The sequence below is a fragment of the Corvus brachyrhynchos genome, unplaced genomic scaffold (assembly GCF_000691975.1).
Source record: "Corvus brachyrhynchos isolate BGI_N302 unplaced genomic scaffold, ASM69197v1 scaffold671, whole genome shotgun sequence".
Classification (NCBI taxonomy): domain Eukaryota; kingdom Metazoa; phylum Chordata; class Aves; order Passeriformes; family Corvidae; genus Corvus; species Corvus brachyrhynchos.
The window spans coordinates 564070-577720 of record NW_008236441.1 but is presented as its reverse complement, the minus strand read 5'-3'; the positions used below and the strand labels follow the sequence as shown (position 1 = coordinate 577720).

The following is a 13651-nucleotide window of genomic DNA, read 5'->3' as shown; positions in this document are numbered from 1 at the left end:
TCCTGGCCCCTTTGCTGTGCTAACCCCAACCCTGGCCTCTGGCTTTCCTGTGCTGTTGCTTCCCATGAGCTGTAATTGCTTGGCGTTTTCCTTTAAAAGTTGGGGGTTGGGACTCTTCCACAGAGAAGAGTCCACGATGCTCCTTACATGTGTTTTCTGTCCCACTGTTGTGGCTGTAGCTGGCACGGACCCTGCTGTGAGGTTCTCTGGGGAATCTCTCTGTCCATTCTGTACCTGCATCTTCTCTGGCTAAACCAGAGACTGGCAGTAAGGATCTGGCAGCTCCTGTTCTGTGTATTCCCCTGATGCTTTGTTTGCTGTCCTTGGGACACTGTTTATTTACTGAAGGAAGTTAATAGGTACTGACTGATCTTCCAGGTGAGATCTGCATGAGAGAGGAAATGTCAGCCTAGGGTGATACCTTTCTAGGGCCTGTCTGCTGTTTTGCTTGTGCTGCATGACTTGTACACAACATCTCAGCACCTGTAGAGGGATGGTTTTGCCTCCTGCTGTGCCTGTGGTAAGGTTAAAGGACAGGCAGGAGTTGTCAGAGGGGGTAACTTGGACTGTTTAATGTCCCAAACAAGAGTTCTTGATGACCCTGCCCCACTTGAGTGGATAAAGGATGATAAAAATCTCTGGTCTGGTTCCAGGTGTGACTTCACAGGAATGTCTCTGGGAATGGCTTGTCCCCTGGGCTGCAGTGACAATTTCAACTAGCCTGCCACCTTCCTCCAGAAGGAAGCTTCTCCTGAAGCTGTGAGAGTGGCTGTAGGAAAGGGCTGGGGTGGTGGGTAAGAGCCCCTCCTGAAGGCTGCTGCTCTGCTGGCTGAAGGAAGGACTTCTCCCTTGGATGTTTGCAGGGATGAAAAGGGGCCTGTGAGCTCTGCTTGGTGTCTGTGTCCCAGAGGAAAGGGAATGTCCCTGCAGCTGATGTGTTCTGAGGAGCAGCTGCTGCCAGGCTGGGATTTGCACCATCACTGGCAGGCCCTGTGCTGGCAGCACAAGAGCTCCCAAAGCGTGGAAGTGAACGGAGAGCAGGGAGGAAGCATTCTGGGCCTTGGCAAGCACTAACAGAGGACTTGTTTGTTTTTCCAAGCCACAGGGGACTTGACCCTGGAGCAGAGAGCCCTGACTGGTTGGTCCTGGGCTCTACCCCAAGCTGAGCAGACAAATCCTGTGGAGATGTGCCTCCTCTTCTGGAGAACTGCTAAGGGCTTAAATTCTGCAGGGTTTGGCATTGCTGTGAGCACCTTGTGCTTTAAGGCATGGACAATCCTCTCTACAGGGACCTTGGGAAAATGTGCTGTTGAAGTGATTTTATCTTGAAATGCTCCCTGTGGGGAAGGGAGATGTTTGCTGCTGGTACAAGTGATGTGACAGAGGAGAGGAGGTGGGCTATGACTCCTCTTCAGTGTATCAGCAAAGTGAATTATTTACCATGAAAGGATTGTTGCAGAGTTGTTCTCTGGTCCAAAATATGTAGCCCTCACTTGGGAAAACCAATCTAGTTTAATGGGAAATTACTCAGTGTCTCTGTCTAGGCTAGTTCTAGTTCTCAGGTTTTATAAGGGACTTGTTTGGCTTTTGAACACTGCGGGGGTAGAACTGACTGCTGCTGTAACCACCCCACTCTTTGCAGAGGTTTGGGGTGCTCTGTAGATAGCAATCCCTGACAGCAACTGCCACATGTCAAGAAGCCAAACCATGTTTTCATGTGATGCTTTATTGGATCCAGAGAATCCCAGTGACGGGAGCAGTACAGTGCATGTGTAGCCGGGGAGGGGGCTGAGCAATCCTGACAGGACCTGTCCTGTTCTGCGTTTGCGAAGGCTGTACAGGTCGTGGCAGCGCAAGCAAAGGGACGCACTGCTGGTTTGGTTCACTCTAATCAACACTGGCTTTGTTTGCAAAAGGGTTGTGAGGTAGAAGCACAGGAGACAAGAAAGGGGCCTGTGCCTGTAACACCCAGGCTTAGACCCAGTTGGTGCCAGCTCCTGCTGGGTTCTGAATCATTCAACTTCACAGGTTTGGATAGTCTCACTAATTCTGGCAACTGTGCCACTGAAAGCTTATTTAATTCTGAAAGCTTATTTAACTCTAGCTATGGAACCATCCCTAGCTCAGTTCATCAGCAAAAGCAGGGGCTGTTTGCCTTTCCCTCCCTTCCCTGTTGCCCCAAAGCAAGCCTGTGCCTCCTGTCCGGGCCATACCTACCCACTGTCTGTGCTCTACAGGGCCAGGGGTGCAGCTGAAAGCTTTTAATTAACAAACTGCTCTACCAATATTCTCTTGAGGTTTACTTCACTCTTCTTGGGCATGTTTGTTCCATCTCGTGTCAAGGCAATGTTACTCCAGCTCTGAATCATCCCGCTCAGAATTATCCAGCTCAGAATAATCCAGCTCAGAATAAGCATCTTCATCCTAAATTCCACGGCAGCAAAGAGAATCACTTAAACTGTATGTCTGGTTTGTAAATCTTTTTATTAAAAGAGTTGTTTTTTTTTCTTTTCCACAGTAGTAAAGCTTTGGCACTTACAGTATAAAAATAATCACTGATCATAATTACACCAAATTCCTCTTTGTCAACTGCATACTAAGTGTCTTCCATACATTTTATTCCCATATAAAAACACTTGAAGGTCAGGGGAACAAAACTGATAAATAACAGTATGAGATATAAAGATACAGCTAGAAAAATACTAGGATCATCAAGAAAGAATTAGGACTGTGCATATTTTAAATATCACAGTGATTGGATTTGCTGTTCCTATCTTATTGCTGGCTGCACGCTTATGTGAAAGCAGAAGTGTTTGGTGGACTTTCCTATCCCTAAACCTCAGTAATGTTGTACTCAAATGTTCTTGCATAGCACAGGAACCTTGAATTTGTACACCCTCCCTCCCCCTCAGTATTTTGATCCCCCACCAAATTTGTGATTTACCACATCTCCCCCTCCTCCCCTTTTTTTTGCCCCCTTTAAATTTGAAAATATTGACTGGAATTCAACACTTTGAGCAAAACCAAGACAATTGCTATCAATCATGAGAAAGTCTGAAACACTCCAAGAGTGGCGCTTGGAGAAGCTGTGAGTTGAGCTTAAGCTGGGAAAATGGCTCCAGAGCAGGGGCCATTCTCACTAGATGCAGTTTTGCTAGCATCACTCCAGTTTGGATGGTAATCGTGGCACATAGGGATTTATACTTTGGTTTGTCTGTTGCCATGGCCGCAAGAAGTCTTGCTTGATGTTACTGTCCCCGTGGATGTTGTGTGTCTGCCTGTACATCTAGGGGCATGAAACACTCAATGGGGCAGTTGACGTTCTGTCAGGAGGGAAGGAAATCCAGTTAGAGCTCTGTCCTGGGTGTGGTTTGTGCTGGGAGCTGTTGGCAGCCCGTGGGGCTGTTTCCCAGCACAAAGCACACAGCTGGAAATCACTCCATGCACTACGGCCTCGGAGCATGCAATGAGGCCCTGCTGGGACTGAGGCACTGTGTGTGTGGGGTGAGCTCAAGCAGTGTGTGTGTGCACTGGGGGCCATCATGCACTGCTGGGGGAGCATGAACCCACATGCTGCTCTCGCCCTCGAGCCCTACAGAGACCCCGCCGCCCGTGCCAGAATCACACCAGGACAGGGCAGACAAGGAAAGTTCTACTCACGGTGTTGGTGGCCTGGTGGTACCTCTGTGTGAACTGTGTGTAGGTGTGGCCAGCAGAGCCTTCGGGGGCCACCTCCACGCTGGGCCTGCGGCAGTTGTCACAGCGCCAGCCCTGCGGGGACAGAACGGGCACGTCGGTGCCACTGCCAAGGAGCTGCCAGGGCTCACGGAATCCCACACTGGTTTGGGTTGGAAGGGATCCTAAAGCCCATCCCATTCCACTCCCCTGCCATGGGCAGGGACACCTTCCACTGTCCCAGGTTGCTCCAAGCCCCATCCAACCTTGCCTTGGACACTTCCAGGGATGGGACAGCCACAGCTTCTCTAGGCAACCTGTGCCAGGGCCTCACCACCCCCACAGGGAATAATTCCTTCCTAATATCCCATGTAAATCTACCCTCCTTCATCTTCAAGCCATTAATTCATGAACATTCATACGTGTGGCTACAGAGCCACCACCACCACCACTAAGGCTGCTCCTGTGTTACACCACACAGGCATCAATGCAATGCAAGTACTTCAGCTCTCCTACTTACTTTTCTTCTTCTGTGGGCCCTTTCCATGACCTGAAACCCAGCAGTCTTTGAAGTGCAGCCCAGCACAGCCACCCCTGTCCACTCCCTGTGTCCAACGTAACACATCCCTCCTGCTCACCTGCTGTCCTCCGTAACAAGTGCAGGAGCAGATGGCCCCAAAGTACTCCTTCTGCCACTGCTCCCCAACGTGGTACATCTTCCCATCGTCATAGCACGTGGTCTCATCTGTGGAGGAACAGGCAGAGCTCAGCTGCAGGGCCTGGGCTTGGCTTTAAATATGCTCAAAGCAGCCTGGTGATCAGAAGGGGAGCCCCTGCACAGGCATGCTCCCCTTGTCTGACCAGAGGCTCCCTGACTGGCAGGGGAACATCAGACATGTTCACAGCTCAAACCTACAACAGGAGGGTATTTTCCTGACAAGAGCAATGAAGTTTAAGTCACAGAGGGAAGGCCAGAGGAGCTTGAGGTGACAGGCCCTGCAGGAAAGTGCAGCTGGAGTAATCCACCCGTCTGAGTGGAGTGACATGTCCCTGGTGTGCAGCTCCAGGGCCAGAGGAAGACAAGTGCTCAGTGTGCTGTGACCTGAGCTAACAAAAGGCTTTCCTTCTTTTCAAGCTCAGGAATGTGAGATTTATGCCTTCAGCTCTTGTGAGAACAGACTGAAACTGTCACAGTTCAGCCTGAATCAGATGCACTGATACACTGGTACTTTGCTTGTCCCCCTGGCAGGACAGAGTTGAGATGCTGAGATTTCCTGAATGGGAGCCCAGACTAACCAGCAGAAAGAGACTTACGAGGTTCACACTTGAATTCTCCTTTTCCATTCCCAAGGCAGGTGCAGCTCATCATCTGGCCATTCTCCCCTTGCCTGTCCCACTTCTCCCCAATCTTGTAGTTAACTCCATTGTCATGGCACCACTCTGGAGAAGGCAGAGGAACAAGAATCAGTAGTTATACCACATGCAGCAGGAGGAAAATAGCTTGGCATTGTCTCAGGAAGGGCAGGAGAAAGAATCTTTTCAGCTCATCTAAGTCCCAAGGAGGAAATGGGTTCAGCTCCTGCAGTTTTTAACTGCTGAAGGCTGTTGCAGCACTGGGAAATGTGTAGAGGCTGTTGGGAAAAAAGTAGGATGTGACAAAGAATGGGGAGAGGAGGTTTGGTTCATAGGAGAAGAAAAGAAATGAAAAGGAATTTAATAGATGTGGGGCAGGAAAGGAGAGAAAAATATTTTAAATGCTCTTTCTTTGGACAAATACCCAGTATAAACTTCACCACAATCTTGCAAGACACAATGGGTAAGCCATGTGTATCAAATAATGAAATATAAATATTAATCCTGTAAAATAAGTGTCTTTTCCTGTAAAATTAAGTGTCTTTGCATAGACTCCTCTGAGTCTATGGAAATTGCAGAAATAATCTCTTTGCTGAGCTTATCCCACAATTTAAAAGCCTAATTTTAATTAGTTGGGTATGTGTTGTGTTAAACTGCTCAATCACAGACTTTTGTTCCATTCCCTTACATCAAGTCGGATATTATTCCATGTAAACCACAGTTCTGCAAAGAATAAAACTTAATGCCCTGGGCAGAAGTGTTAGAAAATTAGAAAACTGGTTTTGCAAGCTGCTTTGCAAAGGCTGCCTGCAATGCAAGCCAGATTTATTGTAATACCAGCACTGGCTGTAATACCCACTGAAATCCACACTTCCCCATATTACCCAGACATGTCTGGCAAGGTAAAAACATCACTTATCAATACAATATTGATTGCTGCTGATGGCAATTCTAGATTAGCTGCACAGCTCAGAGGTAACCAAAGTTTTCCATCACTTCTCATGATGCAAAACACTGCTTTGGTTTAACGACTTCAGATCCTGCCTTCATTTGCATCATGTTTGGATGAGGCTGGTTCTGTCAAACATGGCACTGGTGCTGGGGGAGAGTGGGGATGGGGATGGTTAACAGCAAGCTACTCACTAGAAGAGTCACATCTGAAATGGCCACTGCCAAAGCCTAAACACTGGCACCAGAGCTTAAAGCCAGTTTCAGATAAGCGCTCCCATTCCTCGCCAATGGAATAGAAGGAGCCAGTGTAAGTATCAAAGCAGGTGTCGTCAGCTGGCTGGTTTAGTCCTTCAGACACTGGAACAAAAAGAGAAGAAACAGGCATCACACACAGCATGGGAACTGCTGAAAGACAGAATGATTTTCAGTGAATACACACTTTCTTCTTCTTGCAATATCCTGGCAGGAATGGAACTACCCCATGGGCATATACTTGATGGTTCTGTCAGCAACCCAGCTCCCTGTGATTTATTTTCCATCTGCATGTGTCCAAGCAGTTGAATGATAAAAAAAACTGACATGAAGGCTATTTTCGTTTTGATTTGCCAAGTTTCAAGCAAGTGTGAGTTTTTGCATTTGCTGCTGGTGAGCAACAATCTGACTCTGCCTGTTTTTAGGAGAAAATTTGCTGTAAGATGCTGAGAGAACAGCAGGGGGTTGGTAGCTTCATGATGTGCCCTTTTTTGGGGTGTTGCAGGTTCTATCTCATGGCAGGGGGCTGGGAGAAGGAGAGCAGACCCTGTTGTTGGGCAGAGTGATTTGACACCTTGGGTGTGTGCCTTGGCTGGCAGGTGGGTGGCTTCACAACCACGAGTTCAGTGTCTGATGATCAGGGTAAGAGCTGATGGTCCCGTCTATGACAGATATGAGGCACCAGTGACTCTGACTCCCTTTAAGCACAGCAAGTACCAGATCTCTCTTGGGGCCTTGGGGTGTGCCTGGAGCCTCAAAGCACATTCTCTGTGCTTACACAGCAGCTCAGGATAGCTCTCATCCCACCATCAGTGTGTGTCAGTTATCCAAAACCAGAGGACCTCACAAATCCCTTGTCCCAGGGTCCTGCTACGAACTGTCCTTGTCAGGAGAAGTTTCATTTCTGAACCATTGTCAAGCTTGGGTACCAGGTAGGTTACCTTGAGTACAGGGAATGAGGCAGGGGCTGCACAGATTCAGCCAGACTCCCTAAGACTGTTCCTTACCAGTGTTGCCAACTGTGACCACCTCCTCCAGCACCTTCTGCCTCCGGTGATCCTTCAGGGCTTCCACTATGATGTTGTAGGTGGCCCCTCTTGTAAGGCCCTTGAGTGTGGCACTGGAGGAAGTGCCAGGAACCCTGAACTGCAACAAGAGACAATGCCAGGTCACCAGAAAGGGAAGAGGGAATACCCTTTAGATGTTACTGCTCTCATAGGAAAGACAAGGTGTTCAGGATGACACCCATGCTCTGTACCATGATGGTACATGACCACTCCCCTTAGATACTCTGAGAACTTCAAACAATACCAAGTTAAACTTGGCCACTCTGCACTATGGATCATGAGGGTTAGTTCTGCCATTTCAGGAAAACCACAGGAAACATAGGAGGAGTATTTTAGCTTGGACAAGCAGCACCTCAATCTTTGAAACTCCCACTCAGCTTACTGTCCCCTGCCCTGGTGAAGTGTCACTGCTAACAGCATTTCAAAGCGTTCTGGTTTTGCAGTTTCATCCAGTAGTCTTTTCCATAAAGGAGAGGAGGGAGGCTGTTATCCATCCTGGTCTCAGCTATGTGTTAAACACACTCTTTAGGCTGATTCCTGCCACTTCCTTAGCACAGCAGAGGGACTGGGGGCTGCCCCAGGTGAGGCTACACTGTCCCTCTGCTGAGACGGCCCCATTACCTGCAGAGTGTCCTCGTCCTGGCTGACGGGCTGGCAGGAGATGATGTACTCAGAGCTCTCCAGCAGCGGCCTCCAGGAGATGGTGGTCTGAGAAAGGGCTTCTTGCCCTGTGGTGTCGTTGCGCCGGGGCCCACGGGAGTGCGGGTACGAGGGCTCCACGACGATGGGCACCTGGTATCCCGGGATCTCGATGGCTTCATCCACGCTGGGCAGCGGCCGCCTGGATCCCGGCCTGAGGGGAGTGGCTGTGGTGGGTCCAGGCCGCCTGTACCCGTGCTCCTCGAAGAAGACTTGCTGCCCCTGGTGTCCTACTGTCTGAGGGTGCCCAGAGGAGCCTGGAAGTTGGATACCGTTGCCATTGTCATACCTATTGTTCGTGAGGTAAGGGGTCCCCTCATCAATGGAAGGCACGTCCAGGATGTCGGGCTGGTTGGGGTGTGGTCTGCTAATCAGCGTGGGGAGCTCATCTGGCCAAAGAAAGGTTAGAGGCCATCAAGCAAAGCATGGCAAAGGAACAATGGCAAATGAAACAGCTGTATTACCCCACTCCAAGCATCAAATATTAGCAATTATCCCAAGACATAACACACTTTTTATGACCTTGTTGTGATTGTAAATGATATTTACAAGCATCAAATATTAGCAATTATCCCAAGACATAACACACTTTTTTATGACCTTGTTGTGATTGTAAAGGTAATTTCTATCTCTCTCTTTCACACATAGGCATAAGAAGTGTGTTAGTATAAAATTTTCATACAGCTGAGCAACACTTCCAAACACTGCAACACAAAGACGCCACCACCACTGCTCAAATTGAGAAGAAATGATTACAAGAGATAGCTGCAGATTATCATTTTAAGAGGAATCACTGGTGAGCAGGAAGAAACTTGCTCCTTGATTGCATTTGCATGCCCAGCTGGTATTTTGCTTGCTATAGGTATCTCAATCTTGTACTGTGAAAGTTGCAAAGTAAGAGAAATGCAACAGGAACAAATTGAATGGATTCTGCATTTGATGCCATCAAGTGTTAGACAGTAATGTTAACCCTGATTTAATTATCAATTAGGTACCCAAGCAAGAATCCAGCACCAAGCACACTGTTCTGTTCCTAGTGTTCAAACACAGGTAAGTGTGATTAATATAAATTTGGAAGTGTACCTCCTGCATCCTTAGAAAGGAAAATCTCCTTACAAAGCCTATTTGACTCAAAGAAAAGGTGTGGCTGAGCGGTGTGAACAGGATATTTTAAAAAACATTATTTCAGTCCTCCACAAGTGTCCTTCAATGTCTCCCCAACTGTATTCCCCAACTGGAAGACATCTCCTGTTGGCACAGAACAATCCAGAGCTTTGTTTTACCTGTCCTTTTTCTGCCAACCAGTGGTTCACTCTTTTGACTGTTCTTCACAGCAATGATGTAGATGATGTATTCAGTGCCAGGTTCCAAACCTAGGCAGGGAGGGAGGACATAAAACAATTTTAGACTTATGAGTTGCTTTTCTTTTGTGATTATGTGTGAGATCTAAGGCAGAGTGAGAGGTGAGTATGGCTACAGTATCGGGTATGTGTATTTCAGATCTGAGGTTTTCAGGAGAGTGCAGAGAGCTCAGCCTCCTGCTCCTCAGAGCAAGTCTGCAATCTGATCACGTCAGCTGGGATCGCAGACTCAAACTTAAGGGATCTTCCCCACGTGTGACTGGTGGGGTGCCAGAATCATGGGCTTTTTCCTTGAAAGGACAACAGCTGTGGTGACAGTGGAAGCAAACACTGAACTGTTCAAATGCGGTGGTTGCTCTGACCAGTGCATTGGAATGTGTTTATAGGACAGGTGTGCTTCTAGGACCACTCTCTAGTACTGGAAACTACAATAAAGGAACACAACTTTCTCTGTCTATTAGCTAATCATCAACACATTTTATAATTAGGCCTTCCCCCTCCCTCTCTCTTTCAATTCAAGAGTTTCAGGTGAAGAGCTCCCAGACAGAACAGTCACCAGTAATGGTAGCCTCGGTGGTGCCAGGCCGGGGGCGAGGCAGGATCTCCTTGACTGGTGAGCCAGGTTTCTCATATCTGATGATGTAGCCAGTGATTTTGGCTCGGGGAGGCTGCCAGGTGGCCAGCAGGGAGTTGCTTGTGGTTGTAAGGAAGCGCAGGTTAGAAGGAGCATCGATAGCTGGGTGGAAACAAAAGAAAACGGGTCAAATGCAGAAAAGACCAGCTTCACCTGAGCTACACATGCTTGACATCCTTCTCAAACTTGGGAGTAAAACCTATTGCTCTAAGTCACAGGGAATATTAAATGTGGTCAGATATAGACAACTCCTAACTACCATATGTGATTACTTAGAAGAGCAGAATGGTCAGACAAGATCATTACCAGTGGAGGCATCCAGTACCACTGGGGAGCTGCGTGCATTCTCATTCAGAGTGTACAGGTAGATCTTGTAGTCAGTGCCAGGCTGCAAGCCTAAAATGAAGTTGAAACACAGATGTTAGCTAAGGAGAGGAAGCCACCTAAGATGGCCATCAGAATGTCTTTCAATCATCTCTTCTTGGAGCCTAGTCTTGATACCTCAGATGTTTTTTCCCACCTTTTGTTCCTACAGTATTTCTCATCAAGGATATTGAGTCCCAAAACAAGAGCCCAGTGTACTTTCTGCTATGACCCTGCAGCTGCAGAAGCCCTCACTTACCAGTGATAGTGTAACTCCTGAGTTCAGGGCTGATGGTCCTCTGAATGGGGTTCTGGCCACCCGCAGGAATGGCTTCCACAAGGAAGCCAGTGATGGTCTCAGTCTTGGTTCTCCAGGTAATGGTGATGGTTGTCTCCGTGACATCTGTCACCCGGGGCCTGCGAGGGGGACTCACATCTGCACCACAAGGAAAAGGGGTCTTGTCAATACAGTGGGGACTGGGAATCATCAGCCAAGTGTTGGTGAAGCCTGGGATGGAGCTTTGGATAGAGCCCCACTTTGGACATGGAGCAGGCTCCCAGCCACTGCACCCACACAGCACTAAGTGGTCACTTGGGGAGGGCCACCACTTACTTTCAAGGGTGGTGACCACCCCCTGGGCGGGTCTGCTGGTCAGGGAGTCCTTCAGGGCATACACACTCACTTCATACTTGGTTGCTACCTAGAATGGACAGAGTTACACCACGTTACAAGAAGGCACAGGGGGAAATACTCCTCAGTCAGTGTTTGGTGGAGCCACGTTTCTCAGTCACCACCTACTGAAATAGGAAGCCTTAAAATAAGTCAGGGAAGGACTGATGGGATAATTCTAATTATTTCCAGCTGTAATAAAAGAGCAGACATGGACCCTGACAAGCAGGGCACACTCAGGAGCACAAGAAATCCTGGAAGAAGCTTATTTATCACCCCTCATTTTAGAAACTGTGCTTCAAAGCTGATTCTTCAGAAAAACTCTAATTTCCCTTCTATTTTTCCCAGTTAATGGATGCCATTTGCTATGATAAGGAATAAAATAATATGAATAAAAGAGAATTGTGGAAGTAACAGCATGGGGGTTTTTGTCCTTGGCTGCATCAGACCATGGGTCCACTTAGATTAGAATGTTTTTAAAGGCTCATTTCTGAAAATGATTCATAAAACTCCTTAAAAACAGATCAGTATCTTTTTAAGATTGCAGGAACCATAAAAGCAGTGACTTTCAGCCTTCTCCAGTTCAGGAACTCCTGAAATGTTTCCAGTGGAGAAGATGGCTATATAGCAAATTTAAGCCTACTCACAAAAGACTTGCATTTTTAACTTATATTTTGCAGATGTCTTAAAAATAGGCAATAGACTGCCAGAGCTCCCATATCACAGCTTGAAATCTCCACGTTGCATCACTTTATCTGACCTCTTTTGTGAAAGATGAGTAAAAGCATTTTGCTGGGTTACTTTTGATTGTGAACCTGATAATTTGCATTTGATTAGGCATCCACTCTACTAGATGAGGAAGGGGGTAGAATGCAGATTCAGCTGGCCAATTACTTGGCTTTTAAAAAAACTACAGTACTGAGTAGCTGCAGTCTGACTTGCCATCAGCTTCAGAGCCAGACCCTCAGGAGCTGTAATGATCTACTCCAACTGAAGTTCCTGACCCAGGAATCTGAAATTGCTTCCAACATCTCCTTCCCACAATACAAAGAAAAAAGTTACCATCAAGCCAGACACGACTGCAGATGTGCTGTCTGGAGAAAGGTTGATTTCTTTCATAGGACCAGTCTTTTCTTTGGGGTTCACTCTGACTCTGTAACCAGTGAGGCGAACATTTGGTGCATTCCAGTTGATGGTGAGACTGGTGGGAGTTACCTGAGTAAACTTCAGGTTTGTTGGAGGTGGAATTGCTGCAAAAATCCAGATTAGCATGTGGTGAGTTTAAGAAAAGACAGTCTTGGATAAGACAATATTCTCTCCTGAACAGGAGACAGGTTTAGGCCAGGAAAGTGGAGTGCCTTGTGCAAACACAGGCATAAAGCACTGTGGGAAGGGACATGGCATTCAGGAGGAGATTCTCAAATCTACAGTAACTCTTTCCAGCAGAAATAAGGAGATATCAATGCTTCAACCCTGAAGTTAAGTGAGTAATGACATTTGCTATAATATAAGGTAAAGGCTTAGGAAGGTGCTTCAATCTCTAGTAGGCCAGTCTATTTTAATTGTTCTACCAGTCTCTGCTTTTCATCACACAGCTCACGGTTTAGTCCTGCTCCACTTGTCCCTGTCTGTTCATTTCTAAAATACAACGGATGATTTACAAAAGTAAGTAGGAAGCAGGCTCAGGAATTGCAGAGAAGATATAAAAATACTGCAAATGGAGAGGGGAAGCATTTTACAGCCACTTACACAGCGAGCAAGGCAATGGAAAAGCAGAGCTGTGGTGGCCATGAGGCTCATCACACCAGAGCCTGTTCACGAGCTAACACATCCAATATCCTTACAAACAAATGTTTGCCTAAAAAAAAGGAGTGTCCATTGAAATATTTTCTTGCCTTACTGTTGCTAAGCCTGGGGCTGTAAACAGAACAAAGATATACCTTACCACAGTGCCCACTATGGCACATTGCTGTCAAAGCCTTCCAGTTTTACAAAGTGGAAATACAGGATAATTCTTCCTTCTGGCTTTGCTCAGAGCTCAATCTAAAGCCCATGAGAGTCAATGGAAAGTCTAGAATTACTTCAAATCCACCTTTGAACAGCCCACAAAAGGTAAATCACAGAGGGTGGGTTTGAAAAAGTACTATATTGGCATTTCTGGCAGGCAGTCAGCTAGATGTTCCATCATTACATCACTTTGCTTCAGTTTAGCACAGTAAATCTGTACACTAGGACCCACTGAATTCATTCCATTTAATTCCCCTGGAATTAAAGTGCCAGCTTTTCAGCCACAAATGAATGGGAGACCTTTATTACACAGGTGCTACCTGTCTTTGTAATAAAGCCACATCTGGTAATGCTGGAAGCTTGCAATGGATTCCATATTGCTGGAAGCAATGTTAAGCTAATTCCTTGCAGTAATTTTCCTTTTTCATCACGGAATTTTCAATGCATGGAATTATAGCTGGATCAGCCTGGCACAGAAGGGACCCTCCTGTTCTCATGGAGGTGATGAGGGTGCAGGGTACGGGCATGCAGTGGGCTGTGGTCCCTAGAGCAGTGCCAGTGAGGGATCTGCAGGCTGTGTGAGACCTGAGGGTTCAGCAATCTCCCAGCCCTTCCTGCT

The 13651-nt window shown here is 47.2% G+C and overlaps 1 protein-coding gene across 1 annotated transcript in view; it reads right to left on the bottom strand.

Annotated features, from left to right (window-relative positions):
* Positions 1–1706: 1706 nt before the first annotated feature.
* Positions 1707–13651, bottom strand: part of FN1 (fibronectin 1) — a 67179-nt gene continuing 55234 nt past the window's right edge. Inside the window, exons 35-47 of the mRNA XM_017747093.1 lie at positions 12088–12275; positions 10969–11056; positions 10615–10791; positions 10299–10388; positions 9915–10094; positions 9281–9370; positions 7920–8386; positions 7239–7377; positions 6172–6336; positions 4990–5115; positions 4314–4420; positions 3661–3771; positions 1707–2424 (exon numbers count right to left, since the gene is read on the bottom strand). Of these exons, the coding sequence (XP_017602582.1) occupies positions 2350–2424; positions 3661–3771; positions 4314–4420; positions 4990–5115; positions 6172–6336; positions 7239–7377; positions 7920–8386; positions 9281–9370; positions 9915–10094; positions 10299–10388; positions 10615–10791; positions 10969–11056; positions 12088–12275 (2003 nt within the window). The 3' untranslated portion in view covers positions 1707–2349. The remainder of the gene's footprint in view (positions 2425–3660; positions 3772–4313; positions 4421–4989; positions 5116–6171; positions 6337–7238; positions 7378–7919; positions 8387–9280; positions 9371–9914; positions 10095–10298; positions 10389–10614; positions 10792–10968; positions 11057–12087; positions 12276–13651) is intronic.